Source organism: Pteronotus mesoamericanus, unplaced genomic scaffold (genome assembly GCF_021234165.1).
Source record: "Pteronotus mesoamericanus isolate MK-2021 breed Mesoamerican mustached bat unplaced genomic scaffold, CSHL_Meso_final scaffold_167, whole genome shotgun sequence".
Lineage (NCBI taxonomy): Eukaryota > Metazoa > Chordata > Mammalia > Chiroptera > Mormoopidae > Pteronotus > Pteronotus mesoamericanus.
In genome coordinates, this window is record NW_026555308.1 from 20,535,408 (window position 1) to 20,549,976 (window position 14,569).

Here is a 14,569-nt window from a genome sequence, read left to right on the forward strand (position 1 = left end):
CAATGAAAAAATGTCCTCGGGTGAGGATAAGACACAAAAAACAAAAAACATAAGAGTCAGGCGGAGACTGATAATCGTGGGAGTCACACATACTCTTCAGGCCCATGAAGTTCTAGAAAACCAATTTTACACCCACAATTTTACAAAATGTAGAATTTACAGAGACTGCTTAAGGAAGAGAGAACATGCTTATGCTTAAAATATTCAGTGAAAAAAACGGGAGGTGAAATTGAATATAGAGTGTGTGACTTACTCTATTAAAATGACATCTATGCTGCTCAGGCAAGAGTCACCCACAAACGCTAGATCTGGGGGAGGCGGAGTCAGTGAGGAGCAGGGTATGCACATGGTCTTAAAGTCTCCACAGACTGTCAGAGAACCAGTAACCACACCATGGAGAAACCAGGGAACTCCCTGACCAGGTGATCAGCATTCAGGTCAGGAGTGTGGACATCACGGCCCGGCGGGGAGGGCCGGAGGACACGACCCTGACGAAGCGCCCCAGCCTGAGAGGACCTGGCTCTGCCCGCGCCAACCCGTCAGACAAACCCCAGGTGAGGAATCTTCTATTCAAAAAGGAGTGGGGACTACATTTCAAAAATGTCAATGTCATAAAAATCAAAGAGAAATTGAGAAAATATTCCAGATTAAAGGAGACTACAGACACATAACAGCTCAATGCAATGAGCTGACTCAGCCTTGGCTAACACACTGAGGGGGAAAGGCGGAAGACGCTCCTGGGTCAATGAAGAAAAGGAGTAAATCTTGTGTCGATGTTCTATTTGCTGAGATTGGTAAGTGTACTGTCGTTACGTGTAATCAGGTCCTTTTACTCAGGAAAGACAGACCCAAGCGTTAAGGGCCATGACTCAAATGATTCAGGAAAAAAATTACAGGTATTACTATACACATACACAGGGAGAGCTGATCGAGCAGATGGGGCAAAATGTTTATAATAGGAAGGGGGAAAAGGGCATATGATGTGCTGGGTACTATTTTCATTCTTCCAAGTTTTTTTGTAATTTTGAAATTATTTCCAAATAAAAAGTTAATGTGTACACACATGTACATGTATATACATACACATGTAACAGGTTCTCATTACTCATAGTAGTTATGTTCTATAAAGTCACCACCAACACTGAGTTATCGAATACTGAGGCGTTGCTCCTGTGGGAAACACAAGGTTAGGTTCCTCTGAACCTCTGATCACAATGTCTTAGTCAACTGATCAATACACATGATCCTGTTTTATGCGTGATTCTGGGTAAAGACACCCTATTCAATGTTGACTCATTAACAGTGAACTCAAGGCCAATAGTACAGCAGGTCTTCAGATAACATAATTTTGTCATAGGGTTGATGAAAAAACATTATTTCTTGGCTGGGTCCACTGTCTGCGTGGCATCTGCACCCCGTGTCTGTGTGGGGGGTTTCTCCAGGGACTCCGATTTCCTCCCACATCCCAAAGACATGCCTGTCAGGGGAACTGGCGCGTCGGCACTGTCCAGTCTGAGTGCGTGTGAGGGGCGTGGGTGGCCCTGTGACGGAGGGGGTCCTGTCCAGGCTGAGTTCCCACCTTGCGCCTGAATTGGGATAAGCAGATTGGAACATACTTATCTTACTTGCTTTTATTTTTCCTCTATATATGTACAGCTCACATATATTTCAATGTTTAATATTTGAAGTGTTTTGGGTCTTTTTAGAAGTTTGGTGATGTTTTTGTGACCAGAAATACGCCATAGGAACTTAACTCTTGTGTCTATCAGTGGTAAAACTGGTTTTGTTATATGTCATTTCGCTTAAAGTTGCAGTTTCCAAGAACCTATCAACGATGTTAAGGGAGGACATATCCGTCTTCTTGTGCTTAGGACGAGATGGCACTTTAGCACTGCACTGGGGGGTCATTTTAAACAGCAGAAATCACCAAGAAAAAACACAAAAATGTGAAAAATCTGGCACTAAATAGATTTCAAAAAGGACACATTTGCAGTATGAGAGCTGAAGCAAGAAGGCAGAGCACAGCCCTGTTACCCCTCAGCTGGAACATGCGGGACAGGACTGTCAAATTTTTCTCTGCTCTACGCATGTCCATGCATGACCACAGAATTGTTGCAAATACTGATTTTGGGGTTACAAGTAAGTTTTAGTGAGTAGGTAAATATGCAAATATGGAATCTGTGAATAATGAGAACTGACTGTCCACATACACGTATATACATATATGTACATACACACACTTAGGGAAGTTCGGGAAGGCTATTGCTTCAAAACACTAACCTTGGTCATCTCTTGTGCAGTACTAACTAGTATTTTCTTCTCTATATATTTTTGTTTGTTTTCCCAATAGGCACGTATTCCTTTATAATAAACATTATTTAAAATGGGAAACAAAGTTAAAAGAGCAGGATAAATTTTGAATCAAGGCTGACTGCACCAGTTCTTCTATGAGAGACCCTATTGTAAAGCCTTTGCACAATGAATCTTTGTTTGTATTTTTGGTGACTTTTCAGGGATTTTTCTGCCTGTACAGGAGGGCCATGGGAGTGCCAGGGCGTCTCCCGGGGCAGGAGTGCCCCTTACCTCTTGCTTGTGGGCCTTGTCTTGCTGGTGGATGCCATTTGCAGAACCGGAATTGCCAATGGCCTGTAAGAGTCATGGGCAAACGCTGAGTGAGGTTCACCAGGCTGCAGTTCCTGGTTTGTCCACTAGATGGCGAGGTCATCTTGATAGGATCACCTCAGGCTCCAAACTGACCAAAGAACTGGGGGTCCCAGCGCCCCCACAGACAGAGGCTCTCAGAGCAAGACTGCACCTCTCCTCTTAGTCTGAGATCCTCATGCTAAAGCCATGTCTGCCTTGGGCTAGGATTCCCAGAGCACATGCCTGTGTCTCTTCCCTTCCCTCCCCGTGGCCCAGGGTTTCTAGGGTAGGGCCATGCTCCATGAGTTCACTGCCCTGGCTCCCCTGACCAGCTCAGCCCGTGCCCGTGGCTCACCGGGGACTTGTCGGGACTGCTCCTCATGACCTCCATGAGCCTTTCCACCTGCTGAGCCTGGTCCAGTGCGTCGCGCAGGGCGTCCTCTGTGCTCATCAGTTGGTGCTGCAGCCTCAGGAGCTCGGGGGCTGAGGATGGGTCAATGAGGGAGTAGCGCCTCTGATCCGACAGGGACTTCTCTTTGTCCTAGAAAGGGCCGGAGAAAGGAAGAGCGTGCAGGCGTGGGTGCGTGCGTGTGTGTATGTCGGGGGGGAGGGCGACCTTTCCTCTGGCCCAACCCCACCTCTGGGCTAGGCCTGAGCGTCGCTGGATGTTCCTCAGGCTTCCCTCCCTACCCCATTGAAGGGTCCCCATTGAAGCAGACTGTCAGGTGCTTCATGTCCTCTAAGTCCCAAAATCCAGACACCCTCCACTCTTTCCTTCTTGAGTTCCCCCGACTCCCTCCACACTGTTACATGGGTCCCTCCTCTTCACCACCAGAGCCAAAGCCTCATCATCTCTTACCCTCCTGCCATCTGACCCCTCCCTCAGAGGCTTCTCTACCCCTCCTTCCTTACCCAGCAGGACATGGCTGCCTCCACCCACTGTGGTCCCAGGAGACACACCTACTTCATTCCCACACAAACTTGCCCCTTCCTTCCTTCCTGACATTCGTGTGTGAATCCCCATGGCAAGACCCTGAACAAAGCTGCTTTCTTGTTGATTACTTCTCTGAATGGGGAGTTCACCACCCTACAGTAGCCCATCTTACCTCTGGAGAGGTCAGATTCTTACACAGTATCCCTCCACATTGCATCGCCTAGATTACCACACAGCCAGCCACCGTGTCTGCAAAAGCTGACACCTACTGCCCCTCCACCACCTATGGTTCTAGGGGATTTTGAATTCTCTCTGAGGCATGGCTGTTCCTGGGGGGACACCAAGAGGTCACCACTCTCCATGGCCTGACAGCAGGGCAGCCTCGGCCCCACCTCAGCCCCACCCTGCCCCCACATACCAGCCCAGTCAGCTTTTCACGAAGGCCCCGGATGTCATCCTTGAGTTTCTGCTCCTTGATCCGCCACTCAGCCTTGTGGACCTCACGGCTCAGGTCCCTCTCGGGCCCTGGGGAGTGGCGATTGGCCTCCAGCAACAATACCCGCAATTCATTCAGGCTCCTGAGGGACGGATGCGGGGGGCACAGGACAGCTTCAGTCAGCCCTGGACCCTCCACTCCCACACTCCAGCTGTTTGCCAAATGCCTAAAGACTAGCCACTCTGAGGGGCAGACTGGCTGTTAAAATATCACCAGGGCCGAAGGGGTCAGGGTGGAAACATGAGGCATGAAACCATTCAATCAGAGTCCAAGAGGAGTCAGGGTTTAGGGATGGGATCGTGATGAGGACTTGGCCTTTCCTAGAATGCTTTTTAAATTTTTTTAAAAAGAGACTACACGTTTAAAAAATTAAGCAAAGCAAGACAGTCATCCAAGAGAGCCCATGAAGATAGACATTTATTTTAAATGGCTGAAATCAAGTGTGTTTTATTTCCCATGTGAACCCATAATCAACTGGCAGTAGCTGCCTGTGGTACTGTGATGAGAATGATTTCCAGGCAATCTAGGCTCTGCAGAAAAGAGTGTGGTGCTCAATTAGCAATGTCTGCCACAGGCACAGGATTCGAAAACTGGACACACTCCCTGTAAGGCTTTTCCCTTGCCTGCATCTGCTGTGAGGAGGGGGAAAATCCCTTAGTAGGTGGCTATGGGTAGTTGAGAACAAAGTGGAAGTCTGCTGGTACTGCCCTTTTCCCTTTCCCCCTCACTATGAATGTGATTGCTGGAGCTTTAGCAGCCACCCTGCAACCATGAGGAAAAGCCCAAGAGAACCAATCAGTTGGTACTGATATTTGTAGCCAACCATCAGCCATAGCTACTCCCAGATTTCTTGTTATGTGAGGAAAAGAAATCTCTACTTGTTAATCTGCCAATACATTCCCAGCTGATCTTCCACTCAGCACCACAGGAGCATGGAGGAGCTCATGGTGGCCTACTTCAATAAAGAAAGGCTTCAAGGAAGAGATGGGCTATGAGCTAAGCCTTGAGGAAGGCCAGGACTGAGTGAGACGTCCAAAAAGAAGGTAGGAATTGTGTGAGTGATGAGAGACAGAGGAAGACATGAGTCAGTTGATAGCAGGAAGACAGACTCCTCAGAGAAGGTAAGACTAGGCTGAACACTGAGAATAAAATATCTGTTTGGGATGGGGTGGGGGGTATGGGGAGCAAGACAGCAGTGGAGCCCTGATGGAGGGGACTGGCCAGCCATGAGTTCATGCTGAGAAGGAATATACTCCAGTTGCACCTGTTTACCTCCGTCCTGGGCAGGGCCACATTTTCTAGAGAGGTGCTAAATTTGAAGCAAATCTAGCGTGGAAACTCCCATCTGTCTATCAGACTTAACAGGAGAGGAGGGGAAGAGACAGCATTTCTTTTATTAAAAGATGCTTGTACTTTACCAAGATCCCTTTCAATCAGAGGTTGAACTTTGAATGTTTACAGGGGCTCGTGAACCGTGTCCATGAGTGGATGTAAGTAAAATAATGAAGAGGGGCGGGGGCCTTCAGAGACAGGGCGGGCCCGCCACAAGTGGGCAGGGGCTCTCCTGCTGCTGGGCTGGAAGTCGGCCTGGCGTTGGCAGAACTTTCCATTTTTTCCAGGGAATCTGGAAAAAGTCTAGATTTTATGTGCAATCTTCTGTTTTTTAAATGCTCATCTAGTTTTTTTTCCGCTAAAGCCTCATACGGGCTATACAAACTATTATTTCTAAACTGGAACCAAGAGGTTCAAAGTGTGGTATGGGGAACACTAACGAGTCCCCAAAACCATCTCAGGGCGTCCTTGGGTCAAAACTAGTTTCACAATAATAAAAAATTATTTTCACTGCCACTTCTCATGCACAAACAATGAATTTTTTCCTGGGATGTCATAGCATATTAAGTCTCTGAAAACAAAATTAAAATATGCTCTTTTCCAACTACCTATCTATGTAAGGCCAGATTTTCATAATACACTTCGCCAAAATAACAAACTGCAAAGACTGAATGCAAAATATTAAACAATACCATTCTTCTCATTAAGTATTTTTTGTTTTGGAAAACAGTTGCTTTTTATCAAAAGCACATTATTTATGTTATATGCAATTGGTTTATTATTTTTAAATGAATCAAATATTTTTAAATTCCTCAGTTTTAACTTCTAATATGATAAGTGTAGAAGAAATAAACACAAGCTCTTTGGAAATCCTCAAAAATTTTTAAGAGTTTAAAGGCATCCCTGAGACCAAGATGTTTGGGAACCACTAATCTTTCCTGGAAATAAGTCAGTGCTTGGAAAACCATGTTAAGAAGGATTCTGAGGCTTCGTCTGGGCTTAGCAGGGGGGAGTACAATGATCACTGATGATGTCAGCCGCCCTTCCTACCCGGTCTGTCCTCCCCGACCTCGGGAGAAGACGGGCTAACGCCAGCTGGAGAGTTGGTCAAGGCCAGAGGGAGGACAGCTGGGTAGCAGGTCTGACCCTACAGCCTACGCTGACTCACCGCTCCTTCCGGAGCAGCTCCTGGCTGATGAGGACCAGCTGGCCTGAGGCATCGTGGGTCTTCCGGGACACGGCTTCCAGCTCTGCCTCCAAGCGCCGCTTCTCTTTCTGGAGGGCATCCACCTTCTTCTCTCCCGATTTGCACTTGCTCTCCAGTGCTGAGTGTCAGCCGGCAGAAAAGAAGGAGGAGGTCAGGATCGCCGTGGGAATCTGTCCCAACTGAGGGTCCAGGCCCAGGCAGGGTGCTGGTTTTCTTGGGGGGGGGTCACAGTGACACACTCCACTGAGTGGGTCTCCCTCGTCCTGCAGAGCCAGGCATCTAGAGGCCAAGGGAACAGCCACAAAAAGCAGACCAGGACCCCCAAGCACAGCAGCGGGCCCTGTGGTGGCAGGAAGCAGCCCACCTTTCTGAGACAGGACCCAGCGCTACCCTGCTGCTGCCTGAACAGGGAAAAGCTCTAGCTTCACCTTGGAGGCGGCTGAGGTCAGCCGAGCTGTGTTGGAACCAATCATGCCACGTGAACATAATGGGAACTGGAGAGCTGTAGGGGTGGGAGCCATTTCTCAGGATGAGGTTGTCTCATGGACATCACCACTGATGGTGGTGGACAAGAAGAAACGCCAGTTTGTCAGCAAATCACAAATTCCAGACCCCCTGCCTCACCCCAGTCTCCCCTTGTCCTCGCGTCCCCTGTGCCTTGCTCTCTGCGGCAGCCCGGGTCCCCCGCCCGACTGTAAAACCCTGGTATTTTCTCCAGGGGCTGGGGGCAGAGCTACTGTCTCAAAGCGGCCTATGAGGGACCAAAAAGTCCTGATGGAACTTCACAGCACAGAGTGGCCACTGGTGAGAGAGGCTGGCGGGGGTCCCCAGTTATACTATGGACCAGGAGAAGGCCTATTCTCCCACTCACTGCTGCCCAGTGGAGGTCCAGCGTAGGGGAGCTGGCCCAGGCCACTCGTTCCTCAAGGCAGAGTGCAGGACGGCACCCTGACCAGGCGCCAACCCTCTCCACGCCCCACCCAATGAAAGCCCCCCGCATCTGCCCTGCGGGAGGAAGACTTACCACTTACTTGGGTCCTGAGCATCTCCGTCTGGGACGTCAAGGCTGTCACCTCCTTGTCTCTCTTGTTTAGCTTGTCCTGCAGGCCTAGGGGAGAAGGGAGAGGCAGGGGGTCATTAATGCTCCAGGTTCAGTGCTGCGGCCCAGTGGGCGCGGCCCCTCTCTCTGGGTAACCCACTCTGAAGGAGGGGCTCCAATGCTGTGTGGTCTCAGGCAATTTAACTCTCAGAGTTTCCCTGAGTGAAAAACGGAGATGATGATAATGGCACCCCTGCCACAAGGTCACAGGCATTCAAAACCGGACAGCCTCAGAGCAGTCATAAAGATAATGCATGGAAAGTGCTAGAAACATATTCACTTTCCATTAGTTAAATTATAAATTGAATGTGATACCAATGAAAAGATGAACAAGACTTTAATGCTTATGTAACTAGATAAACTGCTAGAACTAAAATCCCTTGGAAAAATAAGCAAGAATAGCCAAGAGAGTTCGGCAAAAACTTCTTCAGAGTTAAACACAGAATTACCTTATGACCTAGTAATTCCACTCCAGGTGTATGCCCCCTCCCCCCAGGGAGGTACTCAACAAGTACCTGGACATGGTGGCAGCATCATTCACAATAGCCCAAAGGTGGAAAGAGCCCAAATCACCGTCAACAGGGGGATGGATAAACAAAACGCGGCATATATGTATGATGGGATATTACTCAGCCATAAACAGGAATGAAGCACTGACTCATGCTACAACGTGGCTGAACCTTGACTATATTATGCTATATGAAATGAGCTAGACACAAAAGGCCACATATTGTAACATTCTATTTGTATGAAATATCCAAAATAGGCAAATCCATAGAGACAGAAAGCAAATGTGGTTGTCAGCAGCTGCAGAGAGGGGAGAACAGAGTGACTGGTAATGGGTATGCCGTTTCCTCTTGCAGTGATGAAAATGTTTTTGAACTAGATAGAGGTGGTAGTTGCAAAGCACTGTGAATGCATTAAATGCCACAGAATGTTTGCTTTAAACTGGTTATTTTTATGCCATGTTAGTTTCTCCCCAATTAAAAAAAAATGGCCATGAGAATTCTGAAAGAGGAAAGTAGGAAAGAGTAGGCTTACCAGTAATTGAAAAACGAACAAAGCTTAAATAATTAAAACATTATAGAATTGGCACATGAACAGATAGGTCACTAGAAATGAATAGAAAGTCCAGAAATAGAAGACAGTTAGATAAGGGAATTTCAAAATGATAAGGTTGGCAATTCAAATCAGTAGCGAGGGGGAGATAAGTTTTTTAAACATGGTACTGGGACAAGTTGGTACTCTTTTAGGAAAAAAATAAAAATGGATCCTTACCTCACACCTTATAGAAGGATGAATTCTAGATGGATCAGAGATTTAAACATAGAATATGGAGCTAAAAAGTACTAGAAGAACCGTGGGATACATTTATAAAAATAATAAACACAGAAGTCAAAAAGGGAAAAAAAAAAAAGGAAAGACTGATTTAAGAAAATCTGTATGGCAAACACCACTACAAGAAAAGCCAAACCACAAGTGGGGGGTGGGGGAAAATGTTTGCAATGCCATAAATAAGGAGTTTCTAAAAATGAAAAAAAAAGATCAATAACCCAATAGGGAAAAATGGGCAAAGGATGCAAGGAGGAATGGGAATGGCGCGTCATACACAGTGAGAAGACGGCAAACTGAAATTACATCAGGCAACATCTTTTACTGTTCAGACTGGCAGAGATCACAGCTGTTTGAAGAAACATTGTTGGTGAGGCCTGTGGAGAAACACCCTTTCAACCACAGCCAGCTGGTGGGGCTGGAGGAGGGGGTGTAATTTACCGCAGTGGTGTTTGCAACAGACAAAGGCTAAAAACAACCCACGATCCATCAGTAGGAAACTGGCTAAATACAGATGATGGCGCCACACAATGGAATATTCTGCACCACAGAAAAGAATGCAGTGATAAGGAAGAGTCTCCAAGATACTTTATTAACTGGAAAAAAGTAAGGGGCCAAACAGAATGGGAGGCATGGCACCATCTGGTACCTATTTGCTTGTTTGTGCATAAACTCTTTCTGCACGAGGATAGAAGTTGGCCAACATGGTGCCTTTGGGAAGGGAACCAGGCAATAGGGGACTCTTCCCTTTATGTCCTTTGAACCATTTGTAGTTTACATCTATTTTTAAAATAATGTAAAACCATGCCCTGGCTGGTGTGATTTTGTGGATTTGAGTGCCGGCCTGCAAACCAAGGGGTCGCCAGTTCTATTCCTGGTTGGGATGCGCGCCTGGGTTGAGGCTCAGGTCCCCAGTAGGGGGCATTTAACAGGAAACAACTGATGTTTCTCCCTCCCTTACCCTCTCTCTAAAAATAAATAAAATCTTTTTTTTAAAGTAAAACCCAACAAATAACAAGGTATTTTTGCACAATGCCCAGCGCTCAATAAATGAAGCTGCAGTCTTCCTGGGGGTGGGTAGCTCATCCATGAGGCAGGCACCTCTCACCAAATGGCAGATGATGCAAAACCAAGTGGCACCCAGCTCAAAGGCAGAACCAGCCTGTCCCCAAAGCCCCGTGTTGCGCCTGCCCAGTGGCCACTCACCTTCCACAGTGTCCTTCATCCTGATCTTGTCCCCTGAAATGTCGTTCGACTCAATCATCTGAAAGAAGAGGGCTGTCAGGGGGATGTTCCATCCCCACCCCCCTGCCCCCAGCCCCAGCCGGCCAAGCAAGCGCACCTCAGCCCTACGCTACACGGGGGGACTTGCTGTGGTGGCAGGCGCGGATGGCCCTGATATGGCCCCCTGACAACAGAGGGCCCCTCCTCTGCTCCCAGCACCCTCAGGGCTGCTTGTGAGACTTCTCCGCGAACACCTCCTACCTCTTCCTCTGCTAAAAATGTTTATTATATCAAATGGATGTCTCTTTCCCTGGGACGCCTACAGAGGCTGGTCCTGGGAATCTGTTTCCATCAACATCTAAGATTGCAGCCTCAGTTTCCCTACCATGAAACAAGTATCAACTGCCATGGGGCAGCGTGTGCAGAGCATGCCCATGCCTGTCTCCTAGAGGGACTTCAAGAAATGCTACTGCTTTTGTCTCCAACACATCTTTTAAATAATAAACCCAGAAGCCAGAGAAGATTTAAGAAAAAGAAATTTGGGCAAACATCAACTGGCTCCTTACTGCTTCATTCTCCAGCAGATTCCTGGCCTCGTGCCCGAGCTGGCTGTCCTCTGAGCTTGCAGTCTGCCAGAGTCTAACACGACAGATCGGGACACGACAGAGCTCAGCAGGCAGTCACCTCCATCAGCCAGCCCCTCATACTTCTTCTCATGCATCCCAAGCCCTATTTTAGTCTCAGCTAGTGATAAGTATGCCCTCCAGATCTTTAGTTACAAACACTGCATGGAAAATGAGGTATGTACTAAAACATTGTTTAAAAAAAATTCTCATACTACATGAGACCAGAAATCTAGTTGTCCCTGTAAATGTGGGTCCAGATGGAGACCCTGTGAGTGTAGAAAGCAAGAGAAGTCTTCCTGAGGCCACTGCCCCCTACCCAGCCCAAGGTCTGTGACAGAGGAGCAGGAGGCCACCCTCGGGCCTCTGTCCGCCATGCTCTGTGGACCTACAGCACCCCCGAACTTCCCCCGCTAAGGGAGTCCAGGTCCTGGGGTCCCAGGCCTGACGCCCCTGCCTCAAGAAGCCAATCAGACCATGTGCCCATAAGCGAACCTGGGGCTCTTCCTTTTCCCTCCGCCCAGGATCCTGGGAGGGCACTTGCTAAACACTGTCACTTCCCAGGAGAAGGCAGCTGGAGGGCCGCTGCAGGGGGACCTCAGCGCATGACGCAGGCAGAGCTCCTTTTACAAAAAAGGCACCATGTACTTGGAACTCCTGAAAACTTATTACTGGAATGCTCAATTCTAGTTTCAAAGTACAAGGGGCACTGGAAGCTCACGAACCCCCGGGGCCTGTAAAGAGGCAATGATCATGCTGCTAGCTGTCCCTTCATGTAAAACCTGACTTTTGCCATCCTGGGCCGCCTCCGTGAGCCCTCTGGCCGCAGAGATGGGCATGACCTCTGCCACCGGTGGGCAGAAACCCTGGGAAGGCTCCTCAGCCTTGCAGTCTCGGTGGCACATCTATGAAATGGAGCCAGTACTGACTTCATGACGGTGACGGTGAAGTGGGGCAACATAGGGCCTGGCACAAGCGGTGGCGCTCGGAGCCACTCCGAGGCCCGCGCCAGCCCCCATGGAGTGAACACAGCCCACGCCTGGGCCTCGTCAGCGAGCGCGGCCAGGGCGTCAAGATCTGGAGCAAAACTGATACTGGTGGCGGCAGCCTTTTCAGGGCCACCCCCGCCTCTAGCCTTCCAGGCCCCAGTCCGGGGACCCCGACACTCTGGGGAAGTGACCGCTGGACTGGTGCTCAGTCTCATTAGGACGAGCAGAAAGAGGGCCGTCCTCAGTCAGCCCCCTCGGTCAGCGCTCGAGGTGGAGATAGGAGCCCCGGGGGTGGGCAGGGCTTGTCCTCCGTGTCCACGCCGGTCCCACAGCACAGGAGCCTGCACAGGAGGACACGTCTGGGCACACGAGGGACTCGGAGGAAGCCTGCTCTCCGCTCTGAGGTACATCTCTCCCCAGAGCTAGACTGTGGGGAACCCAGCCAGGTCAGCTCAGACCACGTTCAGTCCCCAGTCACCTGGGCCAGCTGTCCTTCTGAAAGAGGGACAGGAGACTCCTCCTCTGAGCCTGGTGCCCCCAGATTTTAAATGGGCATGTAGCTGGGGACAAGGCGAATGCTTCCCTGGGCTGGAAAAAGAGAGGTCAGCCCTGGCTGGTGTGGCTCAGTGGACTGAGTGCTGGCCTGCGAATCAAAGGGTCGCCAGTTTGATTCCCAGTCAGGGCACATGCCTGGGTTGCAGGCCAGGTCCCCAGTGGGGGCGAGTGAGAGACAACCACACACTGATGTTTCTCTCCCTCTCTTTCTCCTTCCCTCCCCCTCTCTCTAAAAGTAAATTTTAAAAAAAAAGGGTCAATAAACACCTAGACCCTCCCCAGCTGGGCCCTCAAGCCCCAGCTGCTGTTGTCCACGGGCCCCTGCCCCCGCAGAGCCCAGCAGGCAGGGTGGCTGCGTACGTTGGTGTGCTGGGATGAGCACAGGGACTCCACAGCCTGGAGTCTGTTTTCAGCGACCAGCAGCTTCTCCCGCAACCTCTCGGCCTCCTGCTTGCTCTGGGCCTCTGACCGCTGCAGCAGCTCGTAGTCCAGCATCTTCTTCTCTGCCAGGGAGATCTGCTCCTTCAGGAACTCGATGGCCTGTGCCTGGCCCCGATACTCTGCGTCTAGCTTCTCCAGCTCATGCACCCGCAGCTCGGCGTCACGGCGCTGGTCCTGGGCCTCTTGCAGCTCCAGCCGGTGCTGGCTGGCCTGCACCTCCAGCTGCGCCCGCCAGTGCTGCTGCAGCCCGGCCAACTCCTCCTGCACCTCCTGCAGCTTCTGCCGCAGGCCCTCCTTCTCCTTCACGTGCATGGCGGTCTCAATGTCGTGCTTGGCACGCAGGTTGCCCAGCTCCAGCTGGTGCTCCATCTTGATGCCCTCCATCACAGCCTTCAGTTCCCCGATCTCCTTCTGCTGGGCACCCGGGCCCGAGTTCAGGGTGGCCTTGAGGTCCTCCAGGGACTTCTGGTGGTCCGAGGCCAGTGAGTCCAGCTTGGACTTCCAGTTGTCCATGAGCCCCATGTTCTCACTGGTGGCCTGCTGGACCTTGGCCTTGAGGTCCACCACCTCTTGTGCATACTTCTCATTGGCAGCCCGAAGCTTTTCCACCTCCGCCTGGTAGGCCCTCAGGGCCTTCTCATACTTGTCCCGCAACACACCACTCTCCCTCTGGTGCTCCTTGCTGGCGGAGAGCAGCCGCTCCCGCAGCCGCAGGGTCTCGGCGGCCTCGGGGTGGTCAGCGGGCGGGGGGCCCGAGTGCAGCAGGCACTGCTGCAGCTCCTCGATCTCGCCACGCCGCAGGTTCAGCTCCTCTTCCAGCTGCAGCACCCGCGACTTCTCGGCCACCGTGGTCAGCTACCAGGGAGAGGGGGAGACAGGGGTCAAAGGCCAGCTGGAGAGTGAGGGGGATGCAACAGGGGAACGGGGGCGTCCTCACCACTCAAGGACCCCAACCCAGTGGGGAAAGGTCATGAAAAGGGAAGGGCATCCACCCCTACCCGCGTACTGACTTTTCTCAGTGACCTTGCCTACCACAGCTCCCAGAAAGACCCCTCCTGGCTAGTCACCAGTGATTCAGGCTTGGGACAAATCAATGGTTAAAAGAAACCACCTATTTGAGGTTATGGCTTTCTCTCAGTTCATGCTTTTTTTTTTAAAGGGCAAAGACGACAGGAACTTTTGCATTATCCTGCTCTAGGAAGCCCCCCGGCTGGAATGGGTTGATTCAGAGGGGCTGGCTGTCTGGAGAGGGTGGCCAAAGAAGGGTCGGTTGCTTGCCTAAAGCAGAACAAAATGAATGCTCCCAGACCTGCCTCCTGATGGAAAACTCTCACCCTCCAAAACCTACACCTTGATCAAGTCACTTGTCATAGATCTGGAAACAATATAGTTAAAAATTTTAAATCTTTTACAAGCTTAAAAAATTGTATTTCTGAAGCTGACCTCTAGTTTGATAAGCCTGTTTTTATTTTTTCAATCAGGTTTTAAACCCTAAATTAAGATGCCTCAGTATAGAGGGCTCTAGCCTATCAACCAGTTTCTGCAAGTAGTCTCTGTGCACATGTGTGTGTACTGCATGAGTACACACGTCACTGGGCAACGTGTGTGACCAGTGACCTCTGTGACTCCAGATGCCCACCGCATGCACACCCTCCCTGTGCGCTGAGGCCAACATGCAGAAACTAACCGCTGCT

At 50.1% G+C, this 14,569-nt stretch overlaps 2 protein-coding genes across 3 annotated transcripts in view; both read right to left on the bottom strand.

The window, feature by feature from the left end:
• EIF4H (eukaryotic translation initiation factor 4H) overlaps window positions 1–14,569 on the bottom strand; it is a 170,639-nt gene that overhangs the window by 11,891 nt on the left and 144,179 nt on the right. The window lies entirely within an intron of this gene.
• Window positions 1–14,569, bottom strand: part of CLIP2 (CAP-Gly domain containing linker protein 2) — a 67,025-nt gene that overhangs the window by 2,865 nt on the left and 49,591 nt on the right. Inside the window, exons 10-16 of one of the 2 annotated variants that reach the window (XM_054589713.1) lie at window positions 12,795–13,730; window positions 10,250–10,307; window positions 7,637–7,720; window positions 6,574–6,730; window positions 3,996–4,155; window positions 2,999–3,184; window positions 2,584–2,646 (exon numbers count right to left, since the gene is read on the bottom strand). In XM_054589713.1, the coding sequence (XP_054445688.1) occupies window positions 2,584–2,646; window positions 2,999–3,184; window positions 3,996–4,155; window positions 6,574–6,730; window positions 7,637–7,720; window positions 10,250–10,307; window positions 12,795–13,730 (1,644 nt within the window). The remainder of the gene's footprint in view (window positions 1–2,583; window positions 2,647–2,998; window positions 3,185–3,995; window positions 4,156–6,573; window positions 6,731–7,636; window positions 7,721–10,249; window positions 10,308–12,794; window positions 13,731–14,569) is intronic. The other variant, XM_054589714.1, reaches the window with a different exon arrangement.